Source organism: Corythoichthys intestinalis, chromosome 8, assembly GCF_030265065.1.
Source record: "Corythoichthys intestinalis isolate RoL2023-P3 chromosome 8, ASM3026506v1, whole genome shotgun sequence".
In the NCBI taxonomy this organism is placed as follows: domain Eukaryota; kingdom Metazoa; phylum Chordata; class Actinopteri; order Syngnathiformes; family Syngnathidae; genus Corythoichthys; species Corythoichthys intestinalis.
The window spans coordinates 458,304-474,045 of NC_080402.1; the positions used below are offsets into that span (position 1 = coordinate 458,304).

At 41.0% G+C, this 15,742-nt stretch overlaps 2 protein-coding genes across 5 annotated transcripts in view; both read right to left on the reverse strand.

Annotated features, from left to right (window-relative positions):
• stox2a (storkhead box 2a) overlaps window positions 1-9,527 on the reverse strand; it is a 28,633-nt gene extending 19,106 nt beyond the window's left edge. Inside the window, exon 1 of one of the 4 annotated variants that reach the window (XM_057843264.1) lies at window positions 9,081-9,527. In XM_057843264.1, the coding sequence (XP_057699247.1) occupies window positions 9,081-9,390 (310 nt within the window). In that variant the 5' untranslated portion in view covers window positions 9,391-9,527. Of the gene's footprint in view, window positions 1-4,508; window positions 5,184-9,080 lie in introns of those variants that run through there. The other 3 variants (XM_057843263.1, XM_057843265.1, XM_057843266.1) reach the window with 3 other exon arrangements.
• A 478-nt stretch (window positions 9,528-10,005) lies between these two features.
• Window positions 10,006-15,619, reverse strand: casp3a (caspase 3, apoptosis-related cysteine peptidase a). The gene is made up of 6 exons (XM_057843500.1): window positions 15,403-15,619; window positions 15,171-15,295; window positions 14,459-14,587; window positions 13,074-13,249; window positions 12,855-12,966; window positions 10,006-10,928 (listed from the first exon to the last, which is right to left on the reverse strand). Exons 1-6 carry the CDS (start codon window positions 15,462-15,464, stop codon window positions 10,699-10,701), a joined length of 834 nt encoding a protein of 277 aa, XP_057699483.1. The 5' UTR covers window positions 15,465-15,619; the 3' UTR covers window positions 10,006-10,698.
• Window positions 15,620-15,742: the final 123 nt, after the last annotated feature.

Sequence of the window (15,742 nt, forward strand, 5' to 3'; positions counted from 1 at the left end):
TTCTCTGACTGTTGACTGATGAACATCAAGATTTTAGAGATGGTTTTTAATCCTTGCCAAGCTTTATACAAATCAACAATCCTTGACGGCAGGTCTTCAGACAGCTCTTTTGACCGAGCCATGATGCCTTCTCACCTAGACCAGGTGTGTGTTTTATAGTGGGCAGGGCAGCTTCAAACCACTCATCAGTGATTGGGGACACACCTGACTTAAATTATTTGGTCAAATTTGATTTCAATTGCTCTTTAAGTCTCCTTAGGCAGAGGGTTCACTGACTTATTTTCCCCCCTTCTGTCATTGTTTGTATGCTATCCTCATTAAAATATGACAACCTATAAATCATTGGGTGGTTTTAGTTAAAGCAGACACTGTTTTTACATCTGTGTGATTTTGACAAAGATCAGATCACATTTGATGGTGATTTTATGCAGGAATGTGAGAAATTCCAAAAGGTTGAGATACTTTTTCATACAACTGTAGTCAAAAAAGATGCAGCTTCTACTTCTCCACTAGGTAAGACCAAAAATTGCACGTGCTCGCACACGCACACAGTTAGAAAGCCTGTTTGTACGAGCATGGGCTAAACTACTATCCGAGCATATATCTTGTGAGTTAATTTTATTGCTGCCACTGTATTTCGGGGTCATCATTGTGGAGTAAGTGGCCTGACATTAACCTGTAAGTAAAATCTAAAATTAGCATGTGACCCAAAATAAACTTTCACCCCTCCCAATCAAAAATAGATTAGACGTCTAGCACCGTCAGTGGCAGCCAATGAGTTAAAGAAGTAACCTGAAAATGTCCTAAAATTTACAGGAAGTGACCTCCAATCCATTTGAACTGAAAGGGCTGGCTAGCCGTTATGCTAGCTGTCAGGGGAAGCTAATGTTAAGAGTGATAATGTCCGAAATATGGAAATATTTTACAAACAGTATTTGTTTTAATGTGCATTATTTTACCTCTTGAACCCACTGCCGATATATCGGTACTCGGTATATCGGCGGATCCTCAAAATCAGGTGACTCGGATTTGAGTGCAAAAATATGGTAGAATGTCGTAGATGGATATCCTGACCCACGTATCAATCATTTATGTATCGCTGTATTATGAGATGATTGTTACCGTGGGATTCGTATCGCAAATCATATCGTATCGGAAATAACCTGAGGTTCTACTATGACGCGCCAAAATAATTATTAATATTATCAAAAAACAACATCGCAACACAGCCGGATATTGACACAATATGGTAAATGGCTACAGAGTTCATCAGGGCAGAGAACGAACCCACAACCTCTGGGTAGGGGGACAACTACTCAACCACTGAGCCACGCCTCTCGGGGGCCCACCCCATCATGCTAGCTGTCACGGAAAGCTAACAAGGTCATTTGTTCATTTGCCGCCAGGCCTCCCACATCAAATGGATTGGACGTCAACTCGTGATAGATTCTAAAATATAGACGCATGAAATGAGATCTAGACTAAAATAGCTGCACAATATTGTACAAATGCACTATTAGGTACGTACGTAAATTAGTTTACTTTAGCTGGGAGCTACCACCAAGTAGTAGTAAAAATCCTCCTATTGATTTTCGTTTGATGTAGATGACCAAAAAATAAAGGATTTCCTTATTTGTGAAAGTGGTTCTAACCTACAAGATGTTTATTTGAATGGCGGTGGCGAAGCGCTATGTTAACATAGCAACGTAGCAGCTACATTGGCCGCACGTCATAATATGACTTTATTCTCGTAGTCCTGTTTTTTTGTTGTCGTTATCCTTTCTCTGACCCTAATACTCTGTCATAATTCGTCAACTGATTTGTTCTAGATTATTTTATGTCAAGGCATCTGCTGTCTACTCAGTGGCTGCCATTGACAGTGCCAGACATCCAATCCCTTTGAAGTTGGAGGTCTGGCACTGTACCAACATGGCCTCTGGGCAGCCATATTGGTAGGGGCCACGTTCCCATCAAGGTTAATAAATTGACAGATTATTTCATAGATGTCAAAGCATCTGCTATATACTCACCGGCTACCATTGACGGCGCTAGACGTCCAATTCATTTGAAGTGGGAGGGTTGGCAGTAAATGAACAAACATTTCCCTGCTTCAAATGGATTGCGCGTCTACTAGTAATAAACTCATTTCAATTTACGGCAGAAGCATAAGAAGACCTTTCATGGCTTCTTCCAACATGGCGTCCAGGGGGCCATGTTGGTGGGGGCCACGTTCCCATCAATGTCAGTACATTGACATGAAATTGAAGTTGACTTCTCAACCGAAGATTATTTTAATCAACGTCAAAGCAACTAGTTTGTGTCAGTGTTTTCCATTGGCGGGATGTCCAATCCTTATGAAGTAGGAGGTCTGTCTGGCAGCGAAGGAATCAAGGGCGTAGGTTTGGTCTCTACATTGGATGGGACATTAAAAAGAGCAAGTGGACCCATTCTTGGATAGCTCCCCGTTTTTGTTTTTTTTAATAAAGGGACTTGCACTCTGAAGCCACCGTGTTGCATTACCATAATGCACATAATGCAAACAATGAGCTAAATGAGTGACAGCTAATTTGACTTTGTTGTTCCATGTGGAGGCCGGACTGACCGCAGCAGTTTTGCATGTTAGCAAGTTCACTTAGTTTAATGTTAACTAGTTAAATGCTAACTCTGATGCAGGTCAAACTTTCAGTTGCAAAATTTGTGGTGTATCCCCCACCTCCACAACATTGACGTCTTTTTACACAACTTGCAGTGGCTGCTGCCGGCCGAAAAAAATCTTAATATCCCTCCTCTTCGATGGGGGCGGATGTTGTCGACATGAATCTGTCGGGGCAGTGCGAGTCTGCATGTGTCATCAGACAATCAAACGTACGTTCAAGGGGGAAAAATTGGACCGTCACATTCAGCAAGTGAAAAGGGATGAATGAAAATTTGGACATAATCAAAATAATTTACTAAATAATGGCAGGGTCTATTCTATTCTTACATAAGACATACATAAGAGAAGAAATTCAAAATATCTATGGCGGAAAACACAGACAAGACTGAAAAAGCAGTTTCTGCTCTTGCACCCCTCTTTAAAATAAACTGCTGTGTTTTAAGCCAAAAGAACGGTTGTGTTTGATAGAACAATAAGCTGCCATAGCAAATTCATGGCGCATGAAGTCCCTGAACTATTTCTAATTTGTCCATTTTACCCTGGAAACCCCCGTTTAGAGATGTCGCGCAACCGCTTTTGTTTCAACCCAGCCATAAAAAGAAGGTAAGTCATTATATTTATTATTCAAAATGTCTGTCCTTTTTAGCTTAGAATGATTGATTTGTAACATTTCATTTTTTAAAAAAAACGACATTAAAAATTCTTCACTCGCATATTTTAAATTTTTTAAACTAAATTTCATCACAATGAAAAAAATGGTGTCTGTAAATAAGTCACCGATATCTACCTCATAACTATCGCTTAATTGTATTGTTTTTTACTGTCACATTTTATCCAATATGTTAGAATTAGATGATAAATAATCGATCCAAAAAAAAAAAAAAAAACATTTAAAAGGGTAAATATTTGAAAAAGAAAATCTCGACCAATCGAAGTCTGCGATTTCTGCATCGTGACCCTTGTTATATTACCATGTTTCACCCATAAAATCCCCCCAAAATCAGGCTGTGGCCATCCACATGTATTTCTTGACACTCGGTAAAACAAGCAATACATGTAAGTATATGATAATATCTTGTTAAAATCATGGCGTCTTTGATTACGCTCTCTCATGCTCTCACCTCCAGTTAGGGTTTCACTGTTTAAAATAAATAAATAAATGCCCTCCTGTTCAAAATGTTTATTCCCCCAGAAAATTGAGACTTTAAGCTTTCCAATGATGTATCACACGTGCATATCGGACAATTTTGAAATTTGGCCAAATTGGGGGTCTCAGAGCCGAACTTCAAGTCACCTGAGTGTTTTCTTCCCTACTCTATATAAAACTTAACTCATTATATAATGCAAATTAGGTTGCTTAAAAAAATTGTGAGGACAATTGGAGCATCCTTAAATGTTGGTAGTGTTATGTTCCTACCGTCCATATGCAAACTTAAGGAATATCTATGAATGTGAATGGCAGCCAATTTAGTGAAGTGGTGTCTGCCCAAGCTATGATAGGAAATATTTTTCATTCAAGTAGTAATCTAGTACTAAAAGTGAGAAAATGTATCGTTTTTTCAATAAACATAGTATCGGTACAGCATCCGCCGACGCCACACAGAATCGGTATCATAAAAAATGGTATTGCCGCAACAATAATCGCAGACCGATTTCCTGACCCGCGTATTGACAATTGTCGTATCGCCAAATCGTCGTGCGCGATCGTGAGCCCCGTATCGCAAACCTGGAGATGCTCGGAAGTACCCGCCCCTAGTTGTAACGCTACGCTAGCGGTTTGTGAAAATCCGCGCCGTGCGTGTCGGCTCGGCTCGGCTCGGCTCGGGGTTTTTTGAGGTGACGCGCCACTCACCTGACGCCCGAAAACTCGGCGGGGATGGCGAGAAACGGGGAGGAGGGGGGGGCGAAAGGTGCTGCTTCTGCACGCGGATATCTTTCTCCGAGCCGGCCCAGGCCCGCCGCACGTTGCGGTTCTTCTTCATCGTGACCCCCTTGTTTTTTCTTTCCCCAAAGTGGGGGGGGGCCGACCTCGGGGGCTCAGCGCCTCCGCGTCCCGCTAGAGCGATGGCGCGCCGGACATGGCGGGAAGAAGCGGCGTGCGTCTCATTGACCGACGGCGGCGCGGTGGCGCGGGAGGCGTCACCCGGCCACCGTTTGCGTGCGTACGGAGGCACATTACGCTCCGGTGCGATGCGGGGGTGGGGTGGGGGGGGACGCTGAGGGAATTAAGGCGGGAGCTCAAATGGGACAAATACAATCAAAACAGCACCTCGGGGGGGCTTTTTCACGATCCTTCCCCTCCCGTCCGGGACGAAAACGCAAAAAGCATCACCCCGACGGTCGGACTCGCGGCGGCGGGGACGCCGCGTTCACCTCCATCTTTATCCGAGTACGCGCGCACCCCGGTCGTCCTTTTTTTTTTCCTAGTAAAGGGCGGGGAGGGATGGGAAAATCCTCAAAACGCTGCAAAAAGAAGAGGAAATCAAGTCAGCAGACATCCGAGCGTAGCGAAGATCCGTTAGCGATAGCATCCATTCATTAACGCGCGGGGGGGGCGGGAGCGGGGGGCAACTCCAGTCAACGGCGCTAATGCTGCAGCTGCTCCCAGCACCTCCAGGAAGGGTGTGTGTGTGTGCGCGCGCGTGCGTGTGTGTGATGCGTCTGGGAGGGGGGAGGCGGTGAGGGGGGGGTCCACAAAATGGCACGTGTGTAGTAGGAGTGGGGAGGGTGGGGGGGTGTCACGAGCAATCTGCTCCAGTTCGCCGATACTAAAGAAGAGAAAGAGCAGAGGAGGAAAAAGGGGGGGCAAGCGCGACGGCCATTTTAGTCCTCGCTAGTGCTGCAACAGCCTTTGTTGCCATGACGACGCAAGCCGATGAGCTCATAGCTCTCGCCGTTACAAAGCGCCCCCCCCCCAGGACCGAGGCTCTTAAAGAGGCAGGCGCGCGCAAGAGGGGAAGATGTCATTCGTCACGTGACCGCTTTACTGAGCGTAGAAGTGGATTGCGCAAAAAGAGGGAAGTGGCCGCCATGTGCACATAAAAAAAAAAAAAAAATCAGGAACTCACGGAACACCAAAGTTGCACCATTTTTTTGGGGGGGGGGGGGCGTATGGTTTCAGGAAAATATGACAAAAATATCTCCATTTATTTCCCGTGGCCACATTCATTTTCAACGGGAAAAATATTAACAGGACGTGACCTGAAAAAGCCCCAACATCAACAGAAAGTGACTGCCCCAAAAGGTGCAGAAAATGACCCCAAATCAACAGGACAGGATCTAGTAGTAGCAAGGGCGTAGGTTTGGTCTCAACATTAATTGGTATAGGGACACTATAACAGCATAACCTGCATGTACACTTTTTGCTGGCGACAGGACATTAATAAGACCAAACAGATTGACTACATTTCTCAGAAATAGCTGGTTCCGATACGTAAAAGTGAAAAAAGTTACAGTAAAATTATTTTCATGGGAGAAAGTCATTTTTCGAAGTGCTTGCGTCTTTTAAAGGAAATGTACTGTTTTTGTTTTGTTTTTTTTTGCAAATTTCTGCAAATAGTTTTTTAAAATATTTTTTTTAATTAAGTAGAAAATACATGGCGGAAAAGACTCAGGTGACTTGAAGTTCTGCTGTGAGACCCTCAATTTGGCCAAATTTCTAATTTATCCTATATGGATGTGTGATACATCATTGGAAAGCTTAAAATCTCTATTTTCTGGGGGAAGAAAGTTTTTGAACAGGAGGGCATTTTTAAGGCATAAACAAAAAAAAAAAAATGAAACAGCAAAACTCTTACTGGAGGTGAGAGCACACTAGAGCATAATTAAAGACGCCACGATTTTAATGAGATATTATCACGTACTTACCTCTTTTAGATCCAGAAACTCAAACATGTCGCATCTATCACCGAGTGTTAAGAAGACACAGCTGTGAATGGCCACAGCTGGATTTTATGGGTAATATAACAAGGGTCATGATGCAGAAATCGCAGACATCAAGGAGTGCTCGAGATTTTCATTATAATATATTTACCCTTTTAAACGTTTTTTTCTTCTTCAATTTTTCTTTGTTTGGATCAATTATTTATCATCGAAAATATGGGGGAAAATGCGACAGTAACGAAAAAAATAGAATTAAGCGATAGTTTTGAGGTAGATAGCCGTGACTTTTTTACAGACGCAAATTTTTTCATTGTGACGTAAATTGTTTAAAAGTTTCAAATATGCGAGTGAATAATTTTTTTGTCTTTTTTTTTTTTTTTTTAAACGAAATATTAAACATCAATTAATGATCCAAAGCTAAAAATGACAGACATTTCGAATAATAAATACGATTACTTACCTTCTTTTTATGGCTAGGTTGAAACAAAAGCGGTTGCGCAACGTCTGTAATTAGGGGTTTCCAGGGTAAAACAGACAAATTAAAAATAGTTCAGGGACTTAATGCGTCATGAATCTGCTATGGCAGCTTATAGACATATTGTTCTATCAAACACAACAGTTCTTTTGGCTTAAAATACAGCAGTTTATTTCAAAGAGGGGTGGAAGAGCGGAAACTGTTTTTCAGCCTTGTCTGTGTTTTCCGCCACATACATTTTAATTAGAGAATAAATGCACAAAATGCACAGTTGAATTAATGTTAACAGTAGAAAAAGTACAGGAAGACAAGTCTCTAGCAGTTTTCTACTCGAGTTTTACAGGTTATCAAGTTCACACAGTTTAATGTTATGCTAATTCTGATGCAGGTCAGACTTTCAGTTGCAAAATTAGTGGTGTGTTCCCCAGCTTCACAACATTGACATCTTTTTATATTACTTACAGTGGCTGCTGTTGGCTGAAAAAAAAACCTCTATTACAAATAATTAAAAATATTATAATAAAGATTATATTATAGTATATAATGATAATAATATATAGTATAATTATAATTAAAAGTAATTAATAATATATAAAATAATAAAAATCCTGAACTTCCGCTTTATGGAGGACTGCATTTCCCATGAGGACCAGCGCACAGTGTCGTAAAATCATGATCCCCATTTCGCCTGCAGATGGATCAAACGACATTTCTTTTTTCAGCGGCTGTGTGAAGGATGAATAGTAATAAGGTAATAATTCCAGTTGTGACTAAACCATAGCATATGACGGTTAGCAACCATTTGGCTTAGCATGGCTAACCCCCCAACCCACCCGAATTCGTCAGCGCTAACGAGTTCGGTGAGAGGGGGAGGGGCGTCACGTCAGCGAAAGTCGGGCCATTGTTTATCCTGTATATGCTGGCCTGCCTTTTTTTTCTCCTCAGACAAAACTTTTTGTCTGTTTTGTTGCTCTGCCACCCTTGCAGATTTCGCGCAAAAGCATTCTCATCGACTTCCGTCTTTATAAATAAAGGTGGAAGTGATGTATGGCGTAAAGCAGTTAGCACATTTGTAGTTTTTTTTGTGTGTGGCAGGGTTGGTTCCCTCCGCCCCCCTCAAAGTTAATCAGTGCCCTTGAAAGCGATACAGAATCCCTCAAGATATAAAAGAGGTGTCATTCAACTAGTTGTTAGTCGACATATCACAAATTATGAAAATATTTTGGTTACAAAGTTACCTAAGTGTTGTTTTAAGAGGCCCCTTTCAAGTTGTTTACTATCTTTCTAGCTGAACTTTGGCAAACATTTCCTTTTCCTTCTATGCTGGGAATTTTCTTCAGTTCCCCTCCACCCAGTTTTGTTTTCCTTCCTGACCCGACTCCCAACTCGTGCTCACCGTCAAAAAGAAGACGGTAAACTTTCATTCGCTGGTTTAAAAAAACACAAAACAAAGCCTCTTCATATAGCTAATGGATGTCGATTTTAAAAAATTATAACATTGAAAAAGTTCGAATTATTGTCTTTATATTTTTTTGCATTTAGAAAAAAATTACAAACATGGATAAAGTGATTATTTTTTAAAAATGAAAAGCCGTAAATATTCTATTAATTTTTTTTCAATGAAAAAAAAATCTTTTAAAATGTATTCATATTATTTTTGTATTCATCCGTCTGTTTTTTATTGTTTTGGTCATTTACAACAGAGAAATGCACGAAAGTTTTATATATTTATACTGTTAGAACAGTAAAGATTCTCTTGTATCTTTTTTAATGAAAGAAGATAAAAGTATTTTAATAATTTCTTATAAACTTTTACATTTATTTGGGAAAAAAATTAACATTGATAAAAAATATAAAAGGATGGATAAAAATATTTTTTAAAAAATGCAGTAAATGTTTTTATTTCACAATTTTCTTTCCACCTTTCTATTCACATTTTTTTTTCCAAATCAAAGAGGGAAACAGTAAATATTCTTAATTCACATATTATAAACATCCTCTTTATTTAAAAAATACGTGTCTTTTAAAGAAGTCTGCTCAATTAACAAGTGCATGCAGGTGACCCACCTAGTGAGGCGATGCGAAAACCCGGAGGTGCCTTCAAGGTTCTCCTCATCCATCCGTTCCTCAGCACCTGAAGGTGACGTTCGCGTCCCCGAATGAGCAACACGTGCTCGTCGAGCCAGCCCAGGAACAGGACCTCCGCCATGGCCCGGGTCAGCGCCCGGTTCCAGTAATGCCGCATGTTAGTGGCCTTAAAGTCGGCGAACACCCGCTGGCCCTCCGCCACCGACGCGTCCTTCTCGCCGCGGCCGCTCACCCTCCGCAGCACCACGGCCAACGAAGGCGGGGCGATGCCGAGCGCCTTCTCCTCCATCGGCGAAGTTCACAGATTCAGAAACGTCTTCATTATGCTTAAAAGTTGGTTTAAAACGATTCCGATACTTTGTGGTGAATATTAAGCTTGATTTGGACGTGGGGAAAAGAATCCAGATGAACCGAACGCGAGTGCCACCGGGATAGACTTGGAGGAGCAAGTGATTCAACTTGTGAAATGCTGGTGTGTGTGTGTGACGTTCTCGGAGACTCTTTATCCGGAAAAGTGACAAACGCTGCGTTAACTTTAGAAATCAACCCCAGCTCACTTTACACAATCAGGTTAAAAGTAAAATCAATAATATTTGTTTTTAACGAATGATTGCTTCAAAACTAGCTTTTATTTTGGATCCACGTCCAGCAACGACGCCACCCAGTGGTCGCACAGAGGACCATATTATTATTTTTTGTATACAAACTAATCAATTGACAGAATTCAATTTCAAATGAATTTTCTCACGCAAAATTAACAGAAATAGACCTGTAAATACCCCCAAAATATGGGAGCGAAACAAAATTCCCAGGAAGTGATCCAGATATACCCCAAGTCTTCTTTCGAGCTTTAAATGGTAACACGACGCCACCTAGTGGACACATATAGCAACAACAAGAAAGACAGGCTTCGGAACATTTATTTTCAAGAAAGCACGTCACATCACGGTTACAAAAACAAGTTCCGAACGGTACTGCAAAAGATTGTCAGCCCAGTCGTCAAATTTCAGCGCCGTTCAAAATGGATCGAACATCTTTCCTGAATTGTATTTCGACACATGCGCTACGCTAGTGGTTAACTACTTTCCTGAATTGTGTAAACAGCAAACATAAAACAAAATTGCTCACGAAGTGCACTCCAATCATGAAATGCTTGACACAAATATTCATTTTATAATGCCTATGAGGTGTACATACATAAACTCTCAAAAAATGGAAAAAGTACTGCTGCCACTCCAGAGGAAAAAAAAGTTCCAACATTTGTTCTTATTATTATTTTGACAATATTACAGAAAAGCAATGTAGGCAGCTTTAAGAATACATTTTAATTTTAAACATGGTACCGATCAAGTTAAAACATGAAAATGATGCCACGTTAGCCGGGATAGGCTCCAGCACCCCCTCGACCATCACGAGGATAAGCGGAAGATGACTTTTCATGTGATATTTAAGGAGTGAAATATGGCAGAAACGTCAACTCTATCAAGTTAGACACGTACCCTTCTCTTTTGCAGAGCAGGCAACAAAATAAAGCCAAGTGTTGAAACTCCAAAAAATACCTGAATCATGTCTGGAACGGCAGCAAATACGCCGGCGGTCAAGGCGTAAAGTACATCTCCTTGGTCAGCATGGACACCACGCAGGGGATCTGCTTCTTGGCGTCGAAGCCCGGAGCCGTGGACACGGACTCAAAGTCCAGCGCCACTTTGTAGTTGACGCGGGTCAGGATGTGCAGCAGCTCCAGCGTTTTACCGTGCGCGCTCAGCATCTCGCACAGCGATTGGATGAACCACGAGCCCGTCATGGTGTTCCTCCACGAGTAGTAGCCTGGGGAAAAAAAAACAACGGTCACGACTTCCCGATGGATCGATTCATCGTACGGTAGCGTCTCAAAAAGCTCAATTGGACGACCGCTTCCCTGCTCATCTGATGTTTGAGCCAATCAGGAGACAGGGGCTGGACCAAGAAGCAACTATCTGCTTGAATAAAATGTGGGAATGCAAAGCGCTTCCATTTCTCAAGTTTTGTCTGACATAAACTCATTAAAAGAGGAGCAAAGAACATTTTAGGGCAGCGGCGAGCGATTATTTTAGTAGTCGATCAATTGATGAAATAGTTGGAATAATCAAGTAATCAGATACGCAACATAACAATTTAAAATACCTGAGCTGAGCCTCAAACGTTCTAAAAAAAAATAAATAAATGAGGATCTAAGTACAACAAAATAACAATTGGCTAACTTACATAGAAAACGTCCGTTAGCTTAAATGCTATAAAATGCTAACGTTTTTTTCTTTTTTTTTTTTACAATACTCTTAACAAATGGTTCAAACAAATATTCCCACAGAAAACAGCTATATGTATCTATAAACTAGGGCTGTCAAAATTATCGCGTTAACGGGCGGTAATGAATTTTTTCAATTAATCACGTTAAAATATTTGACGCAATTAACGCACATGCCCCGCTCAAACAGATTAAAATTACAGTACAGTGTCACGTGCACTTGTTATTTGTGTTTTTGGAGTTTTGTCGCCCTCTGCTGGCGCTTGGGTGCGACTGATTTTATGGTTTTCAGCCCCATGAGAATTGGTGGTGCTGAACAATGGCGAGCTACTAGTTTTATTCTTTGTTTGAAAATTTTACAAATTTTATTTAAACGAAAACATTGAGGGTTTTTAATATAAAACTTCTATAACTTGTACTAACATTTATCTTTTAAGAACTACAAGTCTTTCTATCCATGGATCGCTTTAACAGAATGTTAATAATGTTAATGCCATCTTATTGATTTATTGTTATAATAAATAAATGCAGTACTTATGTACAGTATGTTGAATGTATATATCTGTCTTGTGTCTTATCTTTCCATTCCAACAATAATTTACAGAAAAATATGGCATATTCTATAGATGGTCTGAATTGCGATTAATTATTTTTAAAGCTGTGATTAACTCGAATAAAAATCGTTTGACAGCCCTACTATAAACTAAATTACTAATGCATTAAATAAAACATTAGCAAGAACAAAAACTTGGCTATTGTTGGTCTTAACAGGAAGCAGCTGGATTCAGCCATCATATTCACCGTTTCCACTGGAGGGCAGTGTATACATCCAAATAAATATAACTAAATGCAAACACTTTCAAAGCAAACCAATAAAACACCACTTTAGTTAAACGAATACTCGAAGCAGCAACATTTAATTTGAAGATTATTTCTAATCCAATTACTCGAGTTAATCGATTCATCGTTGCAGCGCTGCATCACTTAAATCTTTTTTTTTTTTGAGGGGAAACGACGCGTGTGACGAGAAATGCCATCGTCCAATTGGCAGCCGTCTATTTTTTCGAAGGTTTCTCCCATGGAACGGTTCTCGATCGGATCATTCCAAGATGGATACGCGGAAAATATTTGTCATTCAACATAGGCGGTTGAATCAAGTAGAGGGGGCGCCAAATTGCTTCGGGGAAAGTACTCATGCTACGCTTACCGAACTTTTCTAACATATCGAGTACATTATGCTACATTATAAAAAAGATTCAATATTATTGTCAAAATGACTTCTGGTTCGAAACTCTTGTCGCTCTTGTTGACAGTGAAAGACGCGGGGAGGGGTTGTGCATCGTTCTGTGTTAGCGGCTTGCGCTATTAAGAAATGAATGTTTTATTTAGCTAAAGATGAGGGAAAAGAAAAGATTTCAAAAGTCATTTTTTCATTTCAAAAGCAATGTTTTGAAGTGAAGCTCACAGACCCGGCGCGGTGGAGTAGGCGTAGAGGAAGTCGGCCTCGACGGGGATCCTGGACACGCCGTCCTCGCCGCCGTCCGCTTCGATGCCGGCGTCCAGCTCGGTGCCTCTGCACGCCTTCCGGAATACAAAACGCGTCGCTAAACCCAAACGTACTGGAAAAATAACATTTCTAGCAGTCTTTTAGTTCTTAGAAAAGAGAGTCTCTGCTGGTTTTTGCGTACCTGTACGAAGAAGAGTTTTGGCTTCCCCACCAGCGTCTTGCAGCGATCCCCGCGGAAAAGCGAAGTGAGCTGCTTGAGCTCCAGGGAGCCGTCGGTGCCGAAGAAGACGCCTTCGTCGCCGTGACTCAGCAGCACGCAAACCAGGGACGCGTTGCTCCCGTGATCCTCCTTGGACACTGATGCCCCAAGTACAAGAAAAAGGGTGGTCAACTTTCTCGAACAGAACCGTGCAAAAGATGTAAAAATGAAATGATTGACTGCGGGTGTATTCATTTAGGAGCATTTGCAGGTTACTTCCATTTGCTACCGGGGGCATTCCCAAAACACTTTTGGATTTTCGATCACTTTCCAAATATTCACGATTCACTTCCTATTCATTTTGGGTTGGATCCTATTGACTTTTGGGCTTTCACAGATTACTTCCTATAGATTTTGGGGCATTCCCGGGTCACTTCAGTTCCCTTCTGTTGGATTTGGGGCATTTCCAATATATTTCAGGGCGTTCCCAGGTCACTTCCTACACATCTCGTCTGTCTTTGTGTCGATTGTTGATTGATCTGTTACTTTTGGGTCTCTTCCTGTTGAATTTAAGGAATTCCCAGCCCCTTTAGTTCACTTCCTATTGATTTCGGGGCATTTCTAGGTCACTTCCAGTTGATTTTGAGCCATTCCCAAGTCACTTGTTGATTTTTGCTCATTTCCAGAACATTTCCTGTTGATTTTGGGTCACTTCCCATGTATTTTCAGGCATTCCCGAGTCACCTCTTTGTTTATTTTGTGTTAGATCTTTTATGTATTTGGCCATTAGTAGGTCACTATTGATTTTAGAGAATACCCTGGCCACTTAAGTTGATTTCGGGGTATTATAATGTGTGTAATATTATTGTTAGGCATTCCTAGGTCACTTCCTGTAAGTCTCATCTCCCGGGTCACCTGCTGGTAATTTTGGGTCACTTCCTCTTGATTTTGGAGCATTTACAGCTCAATCCCTATAAATTTTGGGTCACTTCCCGTTGATTTTGGGAAAATTTGGCGACGTATTTGCCAAAAATCACATTCTGGGTGGTCCTTGTTTAACTGGAAATGAATGGGGGCATTGCAAATATATGGGTGAAGTTTTGTCAAATTCTGGAGGAACTACATTTTTGCCAAAAACGGATGCATTTTTGCCTGTAAATTGTGTAAATCGGACAAAAACTGTAGGATAAGTAGGATTTAGAAAATGTAAAATTTCATGTTTATGCTGGTCAAAAAACAAAAAAAAAAAAACTGAAATGGAAGAGAGCCTGCATCACGTGACAAATGACACCGCTCGTCATTAAACCGTCATATTGTGTAACAGCATTGAAATAAGAGCTTAGGAGCAGCTTTTTGTTTTCTCTCACCTGCAGTCAAAACCTGTTTCATCTGGGCAACCGTCTGATCATTGTAAAGTCTACACTTGTAACCCAACTTGGCGAAGACTTGCATGGCGTTGCCCGCGTCCACGTCGGTGCCGTTGCGCTGATTCATCCCTGCCATGGCACGCACACCAACAAAACATCACTTTTTAAAGTCAAAAAGTAGAAGAGGAAGTCGAGTGTTTTCATGTGATGAACTTCCTGACGGACGTCTGACGAGAGTAATGCCAAGGAATATATATTTATTTCAATACGTAAAATTTGAATAAATATTACTGTTATACATTTCATAACAATATATGTATATATTATATATATATATGTACACACAAATATTTACACATGTATACAGTGGGGAGAACAAGTATTTGATACACTGCCAATTGGCAGTGTATCAAATACTTGTTCTCCCCACTGTATATACAATTATTCAATTTAATATAATTTAGAATTTATTTAATATATTTCTGCCCCTGCTGCTTAAAAAAATCCTTATTATGAATAGTTTCCCCCCCTCTAAATAATGACAATGTTTCTAAAATTTAAGTCAGCACTGTTATATGAGCTAATAACTGTGATAACGGACTATCAAAATAATCGTTTGTGGCAGCCCTACAGCAGAGAAACGACACCAAACATTTTCCACAAAGCTTGAGAGTATATATATATATATATGACTTATTTTTAAGATAGAAACCTGTTCTGCTGTCAAAATTCTTGTTGTTGATGATGATGCATTGTCCTATGGAGGGGAAATCGAGGCTGTATCGGTAACTGTGCGACTTGGCTTGCCGGGCATCCACGTCCACCGAACCTAGAGACCTGACACATATAACAAACTTGAAATCAAACCATCAAGTTAAAACACAAAATGAGCATGTAGGTGATAAGATTTAGCGGTTGTCGGTCGGCCACATATCGGAACTCACGCTTGTCCATCGCCTTTTCTCGCGTCCGTCGTGTCAATTCCGGCGGGCCCGTTAGTCGACATCTTCGTGACACTTTTGCTAAATGCGCGAAATACACTTGGATTGCCAATTACGCAATTAAAAGATAATTACGTGGACGTGTACACAAGGCGGCGGTAGGGAGGTGGAATGTTCTATTGTGCGCTAGCAAGGGATCGAGCAACGCCGCGTCTAGCTAGTAAACAAAAGACAGTGACGTCACTGCACTGTAGGAGCGCTACTTTTTAAAACACGCGCTTGCCAGGCGGGCGGTGACGAAAACCCGAATGAAGCTCAAAATAAATATTTTTGTAGACTTCGT

Excerpts from the sequence above, each read along its gene's own strand:
- casp3a (XM_057843500.1), bottom strand. The coding sequence starts at position 15,464 with ATGTCGACTAACGGGCCCGCCGGAATTGACACGACGGACGCGAGAAAA. Across the intron at positions 14,588-15,170 it reads GAATTTTGACAGCAGAACAG|GGATGAATCAGCGCAACGGC; the intron begins GTTTCTATCTTA and ends GTGCCATGGCAG. Across the intron at positions 13,250-14,458 it reads GAAACAGGTTTTGACTGCAG|TGTCCAAGGAGGATCACGGG; the intron begins GTGAGAGAAAAC and ends TTGGGGCATCAG.